This window comes from Haliaeetus leucocephalus, unplaced genomic scaffold, assembly GCF_000737465.1.
Source record: "Haliaeetus leucocephalus isolate CR32 unplaced genomic scaffold, Haliaeetus_leucocephalus-4.0 Scaffold351, whole genome shotgun sequence".
NCBI lineage: Eukaryota > Metazoa > Chordata > Aves > Accipitriformes > Accipitridae > Haliaeetus > Haliaeetus leucocephalus.
In genome coordinates this window covers 161,784-178,990 of record NW_010972787.1, presented here as the reverse complement: position 1 = coordinate 178,990, position 17,207 = coordinate 161,784, and the positions used below count along the sequence as shown (strand labels likewise).

Below are 17,207 nucleotides of genomic sequence, written 5' to 3'. Positions count from 1 at the left end.
AAGCAACATTTTGGAAAGCTGTAATTCACCTCTTTTGTCTTCTTAAGTAATCTACAACAGCAAGCATGGCTCGTCGAGATACTTTATCCAAACTTCTAGAATTATGGGTTTCTTGCTCTGGGATGTATATTTCAAAAGAAAGAATATAATGAACTTTTGTCATAACATAGCCATTTATAAAATAAAAAGGTATATTTTTTACTCAAGAAAATAACTAAAAAGTTCCTTGGGCAGCATTTCCAAAATTAAATTAATAGTTTGTCACAAAATGTATTTCCCCTCTTTATATGATTTTAGTGGATGTTACGGTAGTTTATACCACAATTTTCTTTATCAAACTATCTTTGCATTAATAATTTGTGGATACTACTTCTTCTTACAGAATTCAGAGATGATCCAACACCATTGCACGAAGCTCTGTAACAGACCTCTTACCTTAGGCTTGAGCCATATAAAATTATTCCAAAGCCACAGAAATACTTACCAGTAGCTTTAGTGCAGATTTTATAGAGTATGTATGCTTACATAAAAAACACTACCTCACACACACAGACACATACTTTTAAAGAATTTTTATTTCCATGCCTTGCTTCTGGATTTAAAAAAAAAATCAGATGGCTACAGGTTGTGTTCTGGTCACTGGGTTAATAATTTTTTCATTTTTCTGGACATTTCAATTTATACATTACAAGAAGCAAGGAATAGGGAAAGCATAAGCAAAGGTTTGATTACTGCTACACTACAGTAAGACACAGGACTAGAAATTTCCCCTAAAGAAAGCAAAAGCCATATAAAAAAAAGAAGTATCTGGGAATTTCGTGTGTTCCAACAAACAGAAATGAACAACACTTATTTGGTAACTATAAGATGTCAGCATGGTGTTCATACTCACTTGCTAACAACAAGCTTACAGACAGAAAACAGTGTCTTTTTTCATGGCATGAGATAGAAGTTCTAAATTCTAAGGAGAAATAACTGAATGTGTATTTTGAAAGAGTCATTAAAAAAATTATAACTCTTCTGCAAAATAATAGACTCAATTGACATATGATTCTGGCCAGACTGACATGCACTAAGTCCAAACTATTCTTCATTTTTAGTTTGGTGGGTCTGACTCTTGTCAAGTAGTTGGCTATTTACAATTAGGTTTGGTTTCTCAGGCAGCACAGTGACTGGCATGATGTTCACACTATTTATGCTTTAAATTGCCAAGATTAACAGCCAATTCCTAGAACTTGCATGTCAAAATGGATCAACAGGAAGACTCTTGTTCAAAAGCACTAAACTCTCTCATGTCTAACTGCTTGGTCTTTGCAACAGTTTGGATCCTTATGGATTGGAATGAAATTTATCTAGGTTTTCTAGGGAGATTTTTCCTCCTTGTTTTGATAGGGTAAGAGTTTCTCCTTGAAGAAACTGGTAGTCACCAGATGTTTAAAATTTTTGTTTTGAATACTGCTGATGTTCTATCATTCTAACTTTGGAATTAACATATCTTGCTCTGTTGGCTAGTGTACCTTCAGTTTATCTGTAAACAACTACATAGACAACAAGCTGTGTGCTACTTCACGTATTTATTTTTGGGTACTAGGACAGTTTTTCATCTGAAGAACTCCATTTAAAGCTTTTACATGTCCTTTATTTTGCTCATATCACCTCAGTAAGATCCCTTGCATAGAATCACAAGGTTTGAAGAGGCCTCTATCATTTACTAATTGGTGTCACTGAAATAACTGCAAGCTTATAAAACTTAGAAAAATCCCTTTTATTATTCATTGAACATTTTGGATTACTCTGTACATCCAAGCACAAATTTGTGCAGTAGTTTCCCTGGCTGCTTACAGGAAGGAAATAGAAAATTGTTAATCCTTTTCTATCTTACAAAGTGGGACAATAATAAAAATACCTGGATTGTGGCAACAGCTTGTTACCTGACTTCAAAAATATGAAAGAATACTGGTCTAGCCTTTCTGGCCAGGCTAGTCAGCATCTATAAAAGTACCTTCAAATACACCTAGCATCATTAGGCCTATTTACACCACTCTTAGTACAAACTGCAATACTAAGGGTTCCTTTACCTCTCTGGCAACCTGAAGCTTGCATGACTTGCCTGTAAAGAGACTGCAAGACACTGTACAGACTCATTCCTTTGGTGATTTGTCACTATAGAAGGGAGTTGGAAGATACAGCAGAATAGCTACTGCACACAAAAAATACTAACCTGAAGTTACTGTATTTGTGTTAAGTAGGGGACATGCACAAATAAAAGAAATAATGTATTTCAGCTCCTGAAAAGAAGTGCATGTACCATTCCCATAGTCTAGTAACAAAGATCTTACTTTGTACAGATTTCTGCTAAGTTCAACCACAATCTATTTGGAAAGGACACCAGCCACCTTGATTAGAAGGTGCTTTGTTTGTAATGGAACTCTCTGCACTACTCATACTCAGCTGCAGTTCTTTTGGTTACAACTTCCTTTCATTCTGCTGGAATGGAACAGGTCTTTTGAATGTATAGAGAGACCATTATCAACATTAGGCAGAAGCTAGAGCAAGGGTTAGTCTTTTTTCCAAGGGGAAAATCCAGGTGAAAACTGCCTTTAATCACTCTTATTTGAGTAAGAGAAGAATTTAACTGCCAATTAGTCATTTTAAGAGACAGTCCAAGACTCAGTCTTGCAGCACACAACATTGGATCACATCTAAATTCAGCAAGTAATAAACATTATCCAGCTGTGAATAAGGAAAGAAGCTATACAGAAGAAACTACTTGGGTGCTGCCAATGAACAGCTTAAAAATTACTGGTATCTCTACGGAAAAAGATCAAACAATTGGACAGAAGCTTCTAAAACTCTGTCCACCTACAATTGTGCATCATACATTAGATGTCAGAAGGTAATTTTTCAAACCAGAATCCCTCTTGCAGCTGAAAAAAATATTATGACATTACCTGAATCAGAATTTGGAGGTGTAGTAGATCTACTAGATGAGGCAAATCTGCAACAGGCTGTAAAAAACTTCTGGATATGAACTGACAAAAGACTTCTCCAAGATTCATCTGAGTCATGGAGAAGGATATCATGAATCAGGTATGGAAGCAAAGTTTGACACAAGTCCGTTTTCACCTAGAAAACAGTCATGCATAGCAGCTGCTAAGAAAAACAACCAAAAGCCTTTCTTTTCTCAGGTTATAACCAAACTGACAACTACTCAAACATGTAATTCTTGAGAAAGAACATGTAATATGAAAAATGTAAACCACTCAAGGGGCTATGCTGGCATTCATTTAAAGTAGTCATATAAAGTTCATCTATGTTTACAATTATCTGTCAAATCTTGTATTTCAAAAGTGTATTTTACAGGTATTTGCAATATCTGATTATGAAGAATCTGAATTAGTGTTAAGAAAAAGTAGTAACTTAATAGCAGAAATTACTATTTGTTATCAAGATGCACGATCAAGTATTTTTGTGCATGACAGCACACATACATATACATGCATACATATGGATAATTTAGCTCACCTCACATAGTGGCTTCATTAACTGGAGAACTTCATTTTGCACACCTCCACTGTCCAGTATTGAACTAGTTAGGCGCTTGATCCAGGTCTCATGACTTTCTCCCAGAGGAATCCACAGGTTTGTGTCATCCAACGATTCTAAAGGAGCCTCCATATCATTAGCAGGTACTACAAAAAACTAGAAGAAAAATATATATATTGCAAATATAAACAAGTTCCATGGCATTTTAAAAAACATACTGACATCTGCACAGATTAAAACATTAAATATTAACCATGCTTTAATTGACTAACAATATCAATTTTGTTCATGTAAATATTAAGTTTCCAAGGAAATCTGAAAGTATTAAAAATAAAATTTTACTGATAACATCAATAAGGCCATATTAGACCTCACATTTAGGTTACAAATCAAAAGTTTGAAAATTAGGAAATATCTGATTTATGGTTAATTATGAACCTTTTTTTCTAACCTATTTTCCACTAAGTTTTTGCATCAAATGATACTGCAATCCCAAGGAAAAAAGTATTAGATTACCGAGTAGGTAATCAAAAACTGTCTGTCTAATAATGAAAGTTCACAGCTTTCCAATGTCAAGTTGGTAAAGCCACAAATGCTGGAACAGAAAGGAGAATCAGGGGTACAAAAGCAATCACATTTGCAATCAGACTGATGAAAAGTCCAAATTTTGCATTCATCAAAGCCTATCTCAAAAATATTTTCAAATTTACTTTTTTTTAAATATATATTTTTATGTTTTTGCTACCCCATATGTCATATAAATAAGGTATATCAGAAGAAGTACCGTTTTCCTAGACATTCTGAAAGGCTGTAGATAGATTAACATGGGATCAGCTTTATTTTTATAAACTTCCCAAAATTCATTGCCAGACTTGGTGGCTAATATGTTTTTCAAACAGGAAACAGCAGCAGCTCTAACGTCAATACTGAAAGAATAACATACACAATGTCATTATTATTCATTTCATTCAGATATTTTATTTTCAAAATCACCTTTATAAACATACAAGACAAATAATTCCACAATCTAACAATGGGTACATTAAATCAGAAAATTTTGGACTAGGATATGCCATTGCATATTTTGTCATAAAGCAAAGCCTCAGTATTTACTCCACAGCACTGCTATCCTCTACAGCACAGAAGAGACTCTCTGGCTCAAGTGCAACTAGAGAATTTCTAGGAAATATCTAAGTTTGACTGGAGAATTAATCTGAGCTTTGAAGAAGCACATGGTTGGCCATCAACAGGTGTTAATAACACTTTCAGAGTGTTACTCTGAGGTGATTTGAACAACAACTTAATGGCTCCTATTAAGCTTTGAACTAAATAAATAAATAAGTATACTCACCAATTATCTGTTAAAGCAATATTTATTTGAGTTAACATTATGAAGACGCACTGAAGTTTTCTATCTTCAAGTAAGTCCACTGCTTTAGAATCCAGTGCATTTTCAGCACGCTGAAGAGCTATGGTGGAGAAATCCATGGGACCAATTTCTCCCAAGCAACTTCCAACAGCCTCTGCAAATGCAGGTAATTTTCTAGTCTTAAGTACACTAAAACAAGGTCTCACCCTAGAAAGTTGCAATTAATATAAACTACTATCCTGGGTTCGGCTGGGATAGAGTTAATTTTCACAAGAAGCTGGGAGGGGACACAGACAGGACAGCTGACTCGAACTAGCCAAGGGGATATTCGATACCATATGATGTCATGCTCAGTATATAACTGGGGCAGCTGGCCAGGGGAGGAGGGATCAAGGCTTGGGAATGGGCTGAGCATTGGGTTCCAGGTGGCGAGCAGTTGCATTGTGCATCACTCGCTTTATACATTCTTTTATTAGTATTATTGTTATTATTATTTCTTCTCCCCTTGTGTTGTCCTGTTAAACTGTCCTTATCTCAACCCATGAGGGGTTACCTTTTTCTTCCAATTCTCTTCTCCTTCCCACCAAGGGTGGAGAGGAGTGAGTAAGTGGCTGTGTGGTGCTTAGTTGCTGGCTGGGTTTAAACCACAACAACTGCTTTTAGAACTGATATTATTATGGGGTAAAAATCTGCAAATATTTATAAATAATCACTTGAGAAGCTTTATGATTATAATTACACATATATAAATTTTGCAGCTTAAGACTCATAAATAATACAGTTATGCTTTCTAACTCAATTTTCTAGGAGTGCCTATGGCTCTGCATTTTGCAGTTTAAATCAGATATGGATTTCATTTTTGCTTGTGTCAGAAACAGCTAAGTGCAAAAGGTCAGAATCGCAGCCACTAAGTGACACTCATTTTCACTCCCTAAGGGTATGATAAATACAAGCAGTAGCCTGTGAACACAAACAGTAGCCTGTAAACTCAATGAGAATTAACCTGCATTTTACATAAAACGCTGTATCAATGTGTTCCTCATTTGCTTTCCAGACAAAGTATTTTATAAACCACACAACTATATACAAGAAAAAACAAAACAAAATTGACCTTGAAAATAGCTTTAAAAAAGTGATGTTAATGTTTGTCAGAAAGAAACCAAAATCTATTTCCCTGCCCTTTCATTCATACTCAGCATGTGTCTTGAAAACATGTCAATTTTCTACAACATTGTTTTAACCACCAGAGCAAGTAAAGAACAGACTGAAAATATACAGGTTGTGTTTTGAATTAAATTTAACAAATCATCTAAGGAAACACAGTACGGAAAAGCCTGACACTTAAAGCTTGCAGAGGTGCTGAAGAATGTATCATACTGAAGTCAATGTGAGCATCAATTGCTCAGCATTTTTAATTATCAGTTATTAGTCTTTTAGACAAAAAACATAAGGCAAATGTTCTCATTACTTGTGTTTCTGTCTAGTTTAGACATCTAATTTCAGTAAACATCACCTTCATGGAGGTACTTGCCACTCAGGGAAGAGGGGATTTTGATTTTAGTTTTGGATCAAACATTAATCAGGTGCTCCATGTAAACCATCAGAATAATTTTAATAATACAGAAGAGGCTTTAAGATGGAGAACAACTATTCTGATTTTCACTTAGACATGCCTTTCAAATTTTCAGGTAAGTTCTCTTCAATTTTTCTTACTATTTTTCAACTTAATAAAGTGACCCATATAACAGCAGATTTTACACACTTTACTGAGTGTAGAAGAAACCAGGGTCTAAACTGATGACAATTTAAGTTATTAGTCAAAGCTGTAAAATACAGTGACTGAAAAGAAGACATATCACCCATTTTAACATTCCTGATGGCTACCTCTGGTAGCAAATGCAAAAGAGCAGGGGGAAGTAAGCTTTAGAACAGCCAGTTTCAACCTGGGGTTTGCAATGACAGCCCCAGATGCCTGTGGAACTAATCAACTTACCCAGCACTGCTTTTTCACCTGTATGGTTAACTGCCATCTTGGACAGCTGCAGTAAGCTCACCACCAGTTTCACTACTACAGAATCTTCTGGCTTTTCTATCATTCAGAAAGAAAAATAAACCCCCAAAATGTCATTGTGTATTTGTAATGTGAACATATTAGAAGAAAACACTGCTTTAGTATCTTTTATCTGCAAGTGTCAACATGCATTATTAATGTTGAAGCAAGCTGGTATTAAACAGTACGTAAAAGAATTATTAATTTTTCTTATTCATCAGGTCTTGAAAAAATTTCTATGCATTTGACTATGCCAAAGAATCCCCAAAACTAGAATACAAAAATGCTATTATTTTCAGGGTTTTGATGTAGAAATGATAATTAAATACATGAAATACTAGTGTAAGTTAGTGTAAGAATGTTATTTGAAACAGTGAAGTCATAATATGTGACTCCACTGACAGCACTTAAGCTAGTATCATCATTCTGTTCTAAATCTGAATCAAAGAAATATCCCAAAATAAAGCTTTCTGCCAGGAATTTCACAGAATTTGACTAGCTTTCCATTGCCTAATTAACTTTGCCAAATTATAAACTCTCAAGATGGATATTTCCTTACATGTTTGCTGCCTGCCAGAGGTCTTTTTTTTTTTAAATAAACATTCCAAACAAAATGGTTTTGCTGTTTCCAGGATCAAGGTCTAGGAAAAAATATGATGATTTGCCAATGTGAAAAAACCAAAAGCACTATTTTCTTTAAAAAAAAATCCTGCTGCCCTGTTGATTGAAGTGAAAACCTGGAATTGGGCTTTATGCTTGTCGACGTTTTTTACAAAAATGAATACATACGTGGCTAAACTGCAGTAGTTATTTCTTAAATGTTATCTTTCAGCATACAGTTTTATAGCCTTTATCAATAACTGGGTTTTTTTACTTCTTTTTAATACCTAAAATAATAATAGTTATTTTTAAGTGCTTAATAGACTTTTAGTATAAGGCAAAATCATGGCAACAGGCCCATCAAGCCTGCTAGCCTGCCTCCAACACAGCAAGAGTAAGTATTTCTTTTTAGGTTTTGCCAGTCAGCAGATTGGGGATTTCTGAGCAGGTCTTCATACCTAATAACCTCTACGAGATATGTCAAACTCCTTTTAAGGTCCGTTATGCTTCCGATCTCCACAAGAAGTGGCAGTAAGTTCCATGCTGTATATATTTTGTTTGAAAAAAATATGTTTTCTCTTGTATAACTACTGCCAGATAATTTAATCCATTCTTGTACTGTGATAGAAGTGATAAGTGCTCCCTACTCAGCTTCGCCATACCATTCACCAGTTCATACACCTCTCTGTATTCCTATTCAATCTCTTTTCCAAGCTCACAAGGCTCTCCTCTGATGGAAGTTGCTCCACACAAGCTTATTGCCCTTTTACTAACTCTCTTTTCAAGCAGAATTTCAAGACTAAAATTGTAAATGATATTCAAGATGTGGGGACATAATGCGCTTACACCATGGCCTTATGACAGACTACTATTCTTCCTGAATTTTACTTTGCACTTATTTACAATGAATTACATCAGCTCTTTTTATCTTCCTGCCATGCACACAAGCTGATGAAGACCTGATGTAGAGGACAAAAGTGAAATGGTCTGGCACAAGCTTCTGAAAACCAAAATAGAAAGGAACTGGGTCTGGACTGAGGGCTGAAACAGAATGCTGTAATGGGGCAAAGTTCAACTAAAATAAATCCTATAATTTTAAAAGTTCTGTAAGCTTTGCTTTCTAACATGCTATACCTTTAATAAAATCTAGCTTCACGACTTTTAAAGAGTAGGGAGATTCATATATAAGAAGACTCATTAAGCAGCCATAAAGCAATATACTCATATTATACACTATCCTGGTCATTCACAATCATAAGTGCCTCATGCCAAAAGCTGGAAGGGCATTTTATCCTCTCTGCCATATAACACGTCATACAATATTTATAATACATTCCGCTAAAGATGCCTCCGACTTTGCACAAATAATCATAGAACGGTTTGGGTTGGAAAGGACCTTAAAGATCATCTAGTTCCAGGCCCCCTACCATGGGCAGGGACACCTTCCACTAGACCAGGTTGCTCAAAGCCCCATCCAACCTGGCCTTGCACACTGCCGGGGATGGGGCATGCACAACTTCTCTGGGCAATGTGTACCAGTGTCTCACCACCCTCACAGTAACGAATTTATTCCTTACATTTAATCTAAATCTCCCCTCTTTCAGTTTCAAGCCATTACCCCTTGTCCTATAAACTACATACCCCTGTAAAAAGTCCCTCTCTGGCTTTCTTGTAGGCCCACTTTAGGTACTGGAAGGGAGGGGCATAATAATATGGCATAAGTGCCATTCTACTCTGCACATGAAATTATAATAAGGTTACATTGTTAAACATACAAAAACAAAGACACAAAATAAAACATTAAATGTCAAATTAGAATAGGGTTACATCACTACACACCTAAAACCAAATACAAAAGAAATAAAATACATAATCAGATGTCAGTACCCTGGAAATTTTTCAGGAGATCCTTCATCTGATCTTTATATTGTTCCAATTGTTTGCGTAAATAATACAGTCCTTCAAGTCGTGTTAAGGGCAGTGAACCACAAACACCAACTGAGAGAAAGTGATTAATTTCCTGCAAAACAACATTTTGTGTTAATCACATACAGCATACTAATAAAGGCTTCAAATAAAGAAGTGGCTCTCAGTAGTCCACAATGTGGATATTAATAGATGCAAAATAAGAATGGACATTTACAAATATCTCAGTGTCTGAAACTGGTAATAAAAAGAATCCACATGTCTAATTTAATTTCTCAACTATACCTATAGCTAGTAAATTGTATTTCTTTTGAAAGGTTGCATTACAAAAAAACACTATGCCACAAGATATATTTTAAAATGTAATTACCTCCAAAACAGAATATGGTCCTTTACTGTATTTTATTTTCTGTTGAGTTGCTCGCAAATCTTTAAAAGCAGGATGTTCAGGAAAAGGATCTAAGCATTTGATTGCTTGGTACAGATTTTCATTATCCTTATTATCTATCACCAGATACTTCAACAAGCCTAGGACCTGAAAATGAAAAGTAAATGAAAAACAAGTAAGACGGAGAAACATTTTTGAGCCATATATCTTATTCAGGTTATGAAGTTTGTATTTCTCCAAGTTCCTTTAAACTGAGAATTCTATTAAAAAAGGTAAGATAATTTATTTACACTGTTAAAAATTATAAAATGTTTAGAGGCTTGGGGAAATCACAGATATATTCTAAAATGGTGAGGCATTTTTGCTACTCACCCTCCCAAACGGACATCAAAACTTTTATTATCACAGCCTGCAGTTTTATCCTGTCTTTTGGTGAAGCTGATTTCAAATACTGGACAAAGGAATCATTACAATATTGGCAATGATTTAGCAACACACTGCACCCAAGCAGTCCTTCTGATGTTATTAGGATTTTATTATTCTTACTAACTAAAGTGCCGGTAACTTGAAATCTGGACAAATGCCTAAATACCATAGTTTACTGCCCAAATCACTGAACTCTGGTAGAATTTGTTTTATAACAGATCTACCACTTGAATAAATGCTTGCTAAAAGGGTACCATACTTCCTTTGCAAAAAACGCTGCTTTTATGCTTTACTTACAAATCAATGCAACTGGATAGTCAATCCAGGCAGCTTTGAGGAGTCTACAATCTAAATGATGAGGTTTTTATTTGGAGACTTTTATTTCTCTGAAAATTATTAACTAACCTCCATTCAGTGCTAGAAGAAAAAAGAGAAGAAACTGAGAAGTGATCACTAGAGGAAGGACTTCCCTAAAGGAATATGATATGAGAAGGTTTCATATTTGATATCAGTTCCAATTCAGAGAAATTTCTGCCCTGCCCACTTTGTTTCTGCCCAGGGATGCCCTGACATGTTGCCTTTGCAGTGTGCATGTACAACTGTTTGCACAGACATATTCTAAATCCGATCATGATCATTAAGCTGGGAAAAAGATTGCCAGCTTATTTTCAGCTCAATTAGTACAGCTCTCCAGCTGAACTGGAATCACAAGGAGAAGGACGATGTAGGGCTACACTGCAACCACAACGGTGCATATGGTGCCATGGGATCAGATTAAGCTAGCAGGCAACCATAAGGACTGAAGTGCAACAGGTGTACTCTTCTCACCTTTAGCTACTAATTATAAGTCTCTGAATCTAATAAATTCCACCCCCTCCAGAATGCATATACAAACATCACCAGAAGGAAAACAAGGCTTATCACACAACAGAAATTGCTTCATTTCCCTTTTAAAGCCTATGTGCTACATTTATTTTTAATGATAATCTGTTAAATAACTAGCTGAACTACTAAAATCTGTTCTTTGCATGTATTTTCTCTTTGACCTCTAGCACCTTCCCCTGCCAAAGGTTTTCATCATACTTCCTGTGAAATCATCCACAGAGCTTTGTAGGTAACTGCTTGGCTACTAGATATGCTTGTAGTCATTAGACTGCCATCACCAGTAGCTTAGCAATGCCTACGTTTTCTCTATCTTTTCCTTAGTGGTACCACTGATTGGGTGTCTTTACTCAACTAAGGTAACAATTTTTCTGAAACTTACCCTGAAGGTTTTAAACCTCTTTCAGATTTGGGGCAAAAAGGTGCACATATTCAAAGCAGACATAAAAGACATTACAACAGCATTAAAGCTCTATAAGAAATCTGACTTTTTATAGACTAAGTAAATAGACAATTAGAAAGTGATACAGTCATCTCAGCAATTATGATACAAATACATCTCCATCACTGTTTAAGGCTGTGGAAATTAAATACGGAACACAATATTTGTCAAAATAGAAGTACCAAAAGTAAACACACTTTTATTTAACAAATTAAAGGTATAGTATTACAACCCAAGTAAGATTTTTTATATAAATCTACAAAGCATAGAAAAAAGGAATTAAAATTGAACATGAGTATAGATATAGCTTTCATGACAGTGAACATTAACTAAAAAGCTAACAGATAAGGAATAAGCAGCAACTCAAAACTACCTGTTCCTGAATCTCAGGCTGGTCCATGGCAAGAGGTATTAGGGTTCCTACAATAACAGGAAGGTGGCTCTCTAGAGCATCATTACAACACGTAACCGCTGTGTGGCAAACATGATGAAGAAGATCACAACAGAGTGAAAAGCTGCGCATGGATATTTCTCTGATAATAACAGGTCTGTCACAGGAAATAAAAAAGTGAAATTAAAGAAATACAAATTGTCATTGTCTCAAGTATTAACCTATTATACAACAGGGAAGAATAGGAAAAAAGGGGAAATATAAATAAACTTTATAGGAGGAACTGATTCTAATCTTTAAAATTTATCAACTCAATCAGCTCTAAGGATTTAGCTCAGGACACAGAGGAGAACTAACACACACAAAATTTGACAGATCACTTTGAAGAAAAATATATTCCAAAAAGGAAGAAAACCACAAATCAACCCAAAAAGGCTTTTAGACTATTACTTGCCACAACAATGTTGAGAGAAACGGGGAAAAAAGTGGAAAACATGCTCTCTGAACTCTCCTCTCTCTCACATAACCATTAATTTATGTTGTGGTTTAACCCCAGCCAGCAACTAAGCACCACGCAGCCGCTCATTCATTTCCCCCCCACCCAGTGGGATGGGGGAGAAAATCAGGAAAAGAAGTAAAACTCGTGGGTTGTGATAAGAACGGTTTAATAGAACAGAAAAGACGACACTAATAATGATAATGATAACACTAATAAAATGACAACAGTAATAATAAAAGGATTGGAATATACAAATGATGTGCAGGGCAATTGCTCACCCCCCGCCGATCAATGCCCAGTTAGTCCCCGAGCGGCAATCCCTCCGCCCCTGACTCCCCCCAGTTTATATACTAGATGTGACATCGGATGGTATGGAATACCCCGTTGGCCACTTTGGGTCAGCTGCCCTGGCTGTGTCCTGTGCCAGCTTCTTGCGCCCCTCCAGCTTTCCTGCTGGCTGGGCATGAGAAGCTGAAAAATCCTTGACTTTAGACTAAACATTACTTAGCAACAACTGAAAACATCAGTGTTATCAACATTCTTATACTGAACTCAAAACTTAACCCTATACCAGCTACTAGGAAGACAATTAACCCCAGCTGAAATCAGGACAGTTTAAAAAAAGAAAAAAAATTTAGGTTAGAAAGGACACCTGGGGATTATCTAGTCCAGCTTCCTGCCTGAAGCAGTCAGCTTCAAAGTCAGATGAGGTTCTCAGAGTTTTATTGAGCTGAATTCTGACACATTATTCCTTGGATGGAGAATCAACAGCCCCTCTGAGCAACCTGCTCCAGTAGTTGACTATTCTCACTGTGAAAATCTTTTCCCTTAGGTCCAACCAGAACCTTCCATATTGCAACTTGATGGGTGCTACCTCTTGTCCCATCGCTGTGCACTTCTAGGAAAAATCTGGCTCTACTTTCTCTACAAGGTATCTTTCCCTCCAGAAACTGAAGAACAGAAATTAGAGCAACTCCACTTATCCCGTTGGGGGTCCTCCACTCAACCCATCCCAGTTTGTCGTTATCTCTGATGTGCTGGGTGGAGCGGTCCCACATTGGACACAGTGGTCCTATTGCAGCTTCATTCAGCATTCAGAGAGGAATGATCAGTGCTGATCGCGATAATAAGTCTCATGATAATGGCATTTACCATAAAATCCACCTCTCTTCAGTATTTCAGGGTATGAAATGCTTCCAACAAGCAAAGAAATCAACTTGCACTTAAACTCAATGACATTTAGGTGAATAATTATCTTGGAAATCCAAAGCTAAACCTCAAGTAAGAAAGTATCTCTAGTCCTTGTGAAAGATAAGAATCTCTATTTAAATCGTAAGCCTAATGAAGTACCAGTTTTCTCAATCTGAAGACAAACTAAGATAACATGTACCAATTCTCACTCATTTTGTTAGCTCCTTATTGGTGAGAATGTAAATACTCTTTATTAAGAAGTGCACTTTATTTGACATGTGCCTCCTTTGCACTTAACACCACAATTTGAATTTTTCTCCCATATACTTTAAATTCCCAAACACCCTTTCTGTCATCAAAATCTCCCAACACTTCTCGTTTCTACAGTTTGATAACCTATTACAGATACAAAATTCTGCAGTATAGCAAACATTTAAATACAAGGATAGCACAAAACATTCCACATTTTACTAAGAGTTCTAAATTTAAATTCCAAAAGTATCAAAGAAAGGCAGTTGAATTTTTTCTTTCAGCAAATTTCAATTATTTCTACAAATGAATTAACATCTACTAGCAATACTGAAATGTGAGGTTACAAGAACAAGGGAGCACAGACAGTAAGAACAAGATATAATTACCATATTTACCTGCTGTTGATGTGGTGAATCAGGGTGTAAATTACATCTCGGAGGACAAAAGCCCATGCTCCTCCTAAACCATCTTTTATCTCTTTAAGTAACAGACTAACAAACAAGTGATAAATTATAAGAACTCTGTGTTTCTTGTAAATGTTGTTTGTATCTGATGCATGATTACAAAGGGCTAGAAGGATTTTCTGAAATGAATCCTAAAAATGAATAAACTATGAGTAAAAAAAAAAAAAAATTCATAATACCAATACAGATATACTTTATATCAAGAAAAAAACTTAAGCAATAGAGATTTTTTTTTAAAGAACATGGACAAAAAGGCTTTATTATTTTTATTGCTTTAAACAAACAAAAGACCTACATAGAAACCAACTCTCCAAGCAGGACTCTAAGCCCCATACCTCCTAATTTTCTCTTTTCTTTTTCCCCACATGAGAAACGTTATGCAAATTTTTCAGAAAACCAAACAGTTATGGCAGTTTTCACCAACAGAAGAAACATCAAATAAAAGCCATTAAAACATCAAGTAGTACTTCAATCTATATTCTTCAAACAATATTCATACATACAAAAATGCATTATTTCATAGAATATATAAATACAGATTGTAACTGTTAAAACTGTAAACTTAAAAAAGAAGTAACTATCTTAAAGTATTAGGCAGGTTGTGTTACATTTTAAAGAATTTTTTCCACTGTCTGGCAATATTAACTTTTATACTCAAAAGATTTAGACAAACATGGTCCAGAAAAATTTTTTTCCTATTTTTAGACTGTTTATGGATAGGCAAAGTAAATTGTTGACAACATATGCAATAAAACAGCATACAATTTGAAAAGATACAGATCTAAGGAATGATGTTACAAGACAGTAAAATGTTTATGATTTATTGCAAAGGCTGGATAATTTTATATGCCTTCGTATTTGCCTTTAACAACTGAAAATCAAATGTCTAAAAACATCACAGACTATAAAATTTCACACTGTCAGTAAGGGAAGCAAACTTTAGTGTCTTAATTGTAGATAGTATTTAGATAAAATTGTCCGAATGTAATTATTCTAGAAAGTTCTTCAGACACATGCCAAAGAAATAGATTGCATCTAAATTGTGTCTAGTACACACAGATTTCCTCAACCTTTAAAATAATTCTCTCTATTTATGCATTATTTTATATGTATTATATAATGCATGTGATAGTTCAAATGTAATTTTTGTAAGGTTACCATGTCCCTGAACTTAGGACTTCTTCCATTTCAGAAGGCAAACAAAAGAACAGAAAGGTTTCTAAGATTGTATTTTTCCCTCACATATACATGATGAAAATGTCTAATTAAACCAAAATGTACCCATAAAAGAAATTTTATATTCTACAGAAAAAGAAAATCATCATTACATACTTACAGGGCTTTTAGAAAGAACTGCTACAAGACTTCTTAATTTGCTTTTGTGACAGTTGCTAATATAGTCCAAGGCTGCCTTAATCACGTAAGATGGAAAATGAGGAGGATTAGGAGCAGGATCTAGTTCCCTAAATGAATAAAAAAAGAGATTTTTTTTTTCTTCCCCAAATCAAACCCATGTATTAAATAAAGTAAGTCTCACTGAATAAACACGTAAATCCTAGGAAATCTTTTCTGCTTTCAGTAAGTAAGAAGCACCAAAAGCATCCAGCAGAGTGACATACATCTTATTTTTAGCTGCCTGTTGTCTCTCTATGGCAGCTTTCTAAGTTGTACTTTCTGAACATTCTTCTACTATTTTTTGTAAGATCATATTGCTAAAAATCCATGCATTTTTCTCATCTCTGGTACTTCGTAGGAAAATCTAACTGCAAGTCATGGATAAAACTTCCGCATTTTGTAACTATGGGAACAATTTGGTTGAGAAAAAAGTAATCATGAATCTCCCCATTATAAAAAAAGGGTACTCAACTTTTCTTGGACCTCAAAAAGAAAAGAAATGCATCATGATATTAACAAAACAGCAAAATCTAAGTTTCATCACTCTTATTCTTACAATTCCCTTCTTAGAAAGAAAAACTTTGGTTACAAGCAGACACCACAGTCTGTTAATAAACTTACTGAAACAAACTTCTTTATAAATAAAAGTTCTGAAATCCTCAGCCATTTAACTTTTGGCAGATTTTCACAGAAATGCTTTTTTTTCCTTTCAACTTTATATTTCTACAACAAAAATATCTTCTTCAATAACTTCAGAAAGCGTAATGTTTTTCAAAATAGTTTGTATCTAAACACAAAATCTGGAAAATTATTTCTAGATATAATTATGTAAATAATGATATTTTTAGGACAACAACAAAGAGTGAAAAGCTCATAAAAGTGAATAAATTTACGGTATTAGAATATTCCTATTAATAAGGAATCTGTTTATTTGGCATTGCTTAAGCAACCTCCTTACCAAAGGCAAGAGCTGCCACTACAAGAATTGTTAAGAAACGGTTCACTTCACTTCTCAGTGACTTCTAAATATTTAAAGACCTGTAAAAGAATCACTTTAATTTAGACATTAAAACCCAACTAATTTTACAGAGAGGGCAGCCCATCCAAATTTGAACTAGTCTAAACTCGCATTGCCATACTCCAGCTCAGCAACATACAATGGCATTCTCTTGCCCACCCATTCATTCTTTCCATTAACTGAAGTATTATAGAGGTTCTCCTTACTGATATTGGGGAATAACTATGTGAGAAAGCATGCCTATGATACATCATTGCTAATGACAACAAAATTCTTTAATTCTCAACTTCAAGGCCACCTCTTCTTATGCCTGAAGGTCACGTTTTAATTCACAACGTTATACAAACACACTCAGCATTTAGAAAATC

The 17,207-nt window shown here is 35.1% G+C and overlaps 1 protein-coding gene across 4 annotated transcripts in view; it reads right to left on the bottom strand.

Moving 5' to 3' along the window:
• ATM (ATM serine/threonine kinase) overlaps window positions 1–17,207 on the bottom strand; it is an 86,358-nt gene that overhangs the window by 33,792 nt on the left and 35,359 nt on the right. For all 4 annotated transcript variants that reach the window (XM_010572590.1, XM_010572591.1, XM_010572593.1 and 1 more), the window contains exons 28-38: window positions 15,763–15,889; window positions 14,358–14,557; window positions 12,003–12,177; window positions 9,862–10,026; window positions 9,453–9,585; window positions 6,909–7,004; window positions 4,898–5,069; window positions 4,331–4,472; window positions 3,526–3,702; window positions 2,952–3,126; window positions 30–117 (exon numbers count right to left, since the gene is read on the bottom strand). In XM_010572590.1, coding sequence (XP_010570892.1) covers window positions 30–117; window positions 2,952–3,126; window positions 3,526–3,702; window positions 4,331–4,472; window positions 4,898–5,069; window positions 6,909–7,004; window positions 9,453–9,585; window positions 9,862–10,026; window positions 12,003–12,177; window positions 14,358–14,557; window positions 15,763–15,889 — 1,650 coding nt within the window. The remainder of the gene's footprint in view (window positions 1–29; window positions 118–2,951; window positions 3,127–3,525; window positions 3,703–4,330; window positions 4,473–4,897; window positions 5,070–6,908; window positions 7,005–9,452; window positions 9,586–9,861; window positions 10,027–12,002; window positions 12,178–14,357; window positions 14,558–15,762; window positions 15,890–17,207) is intronic.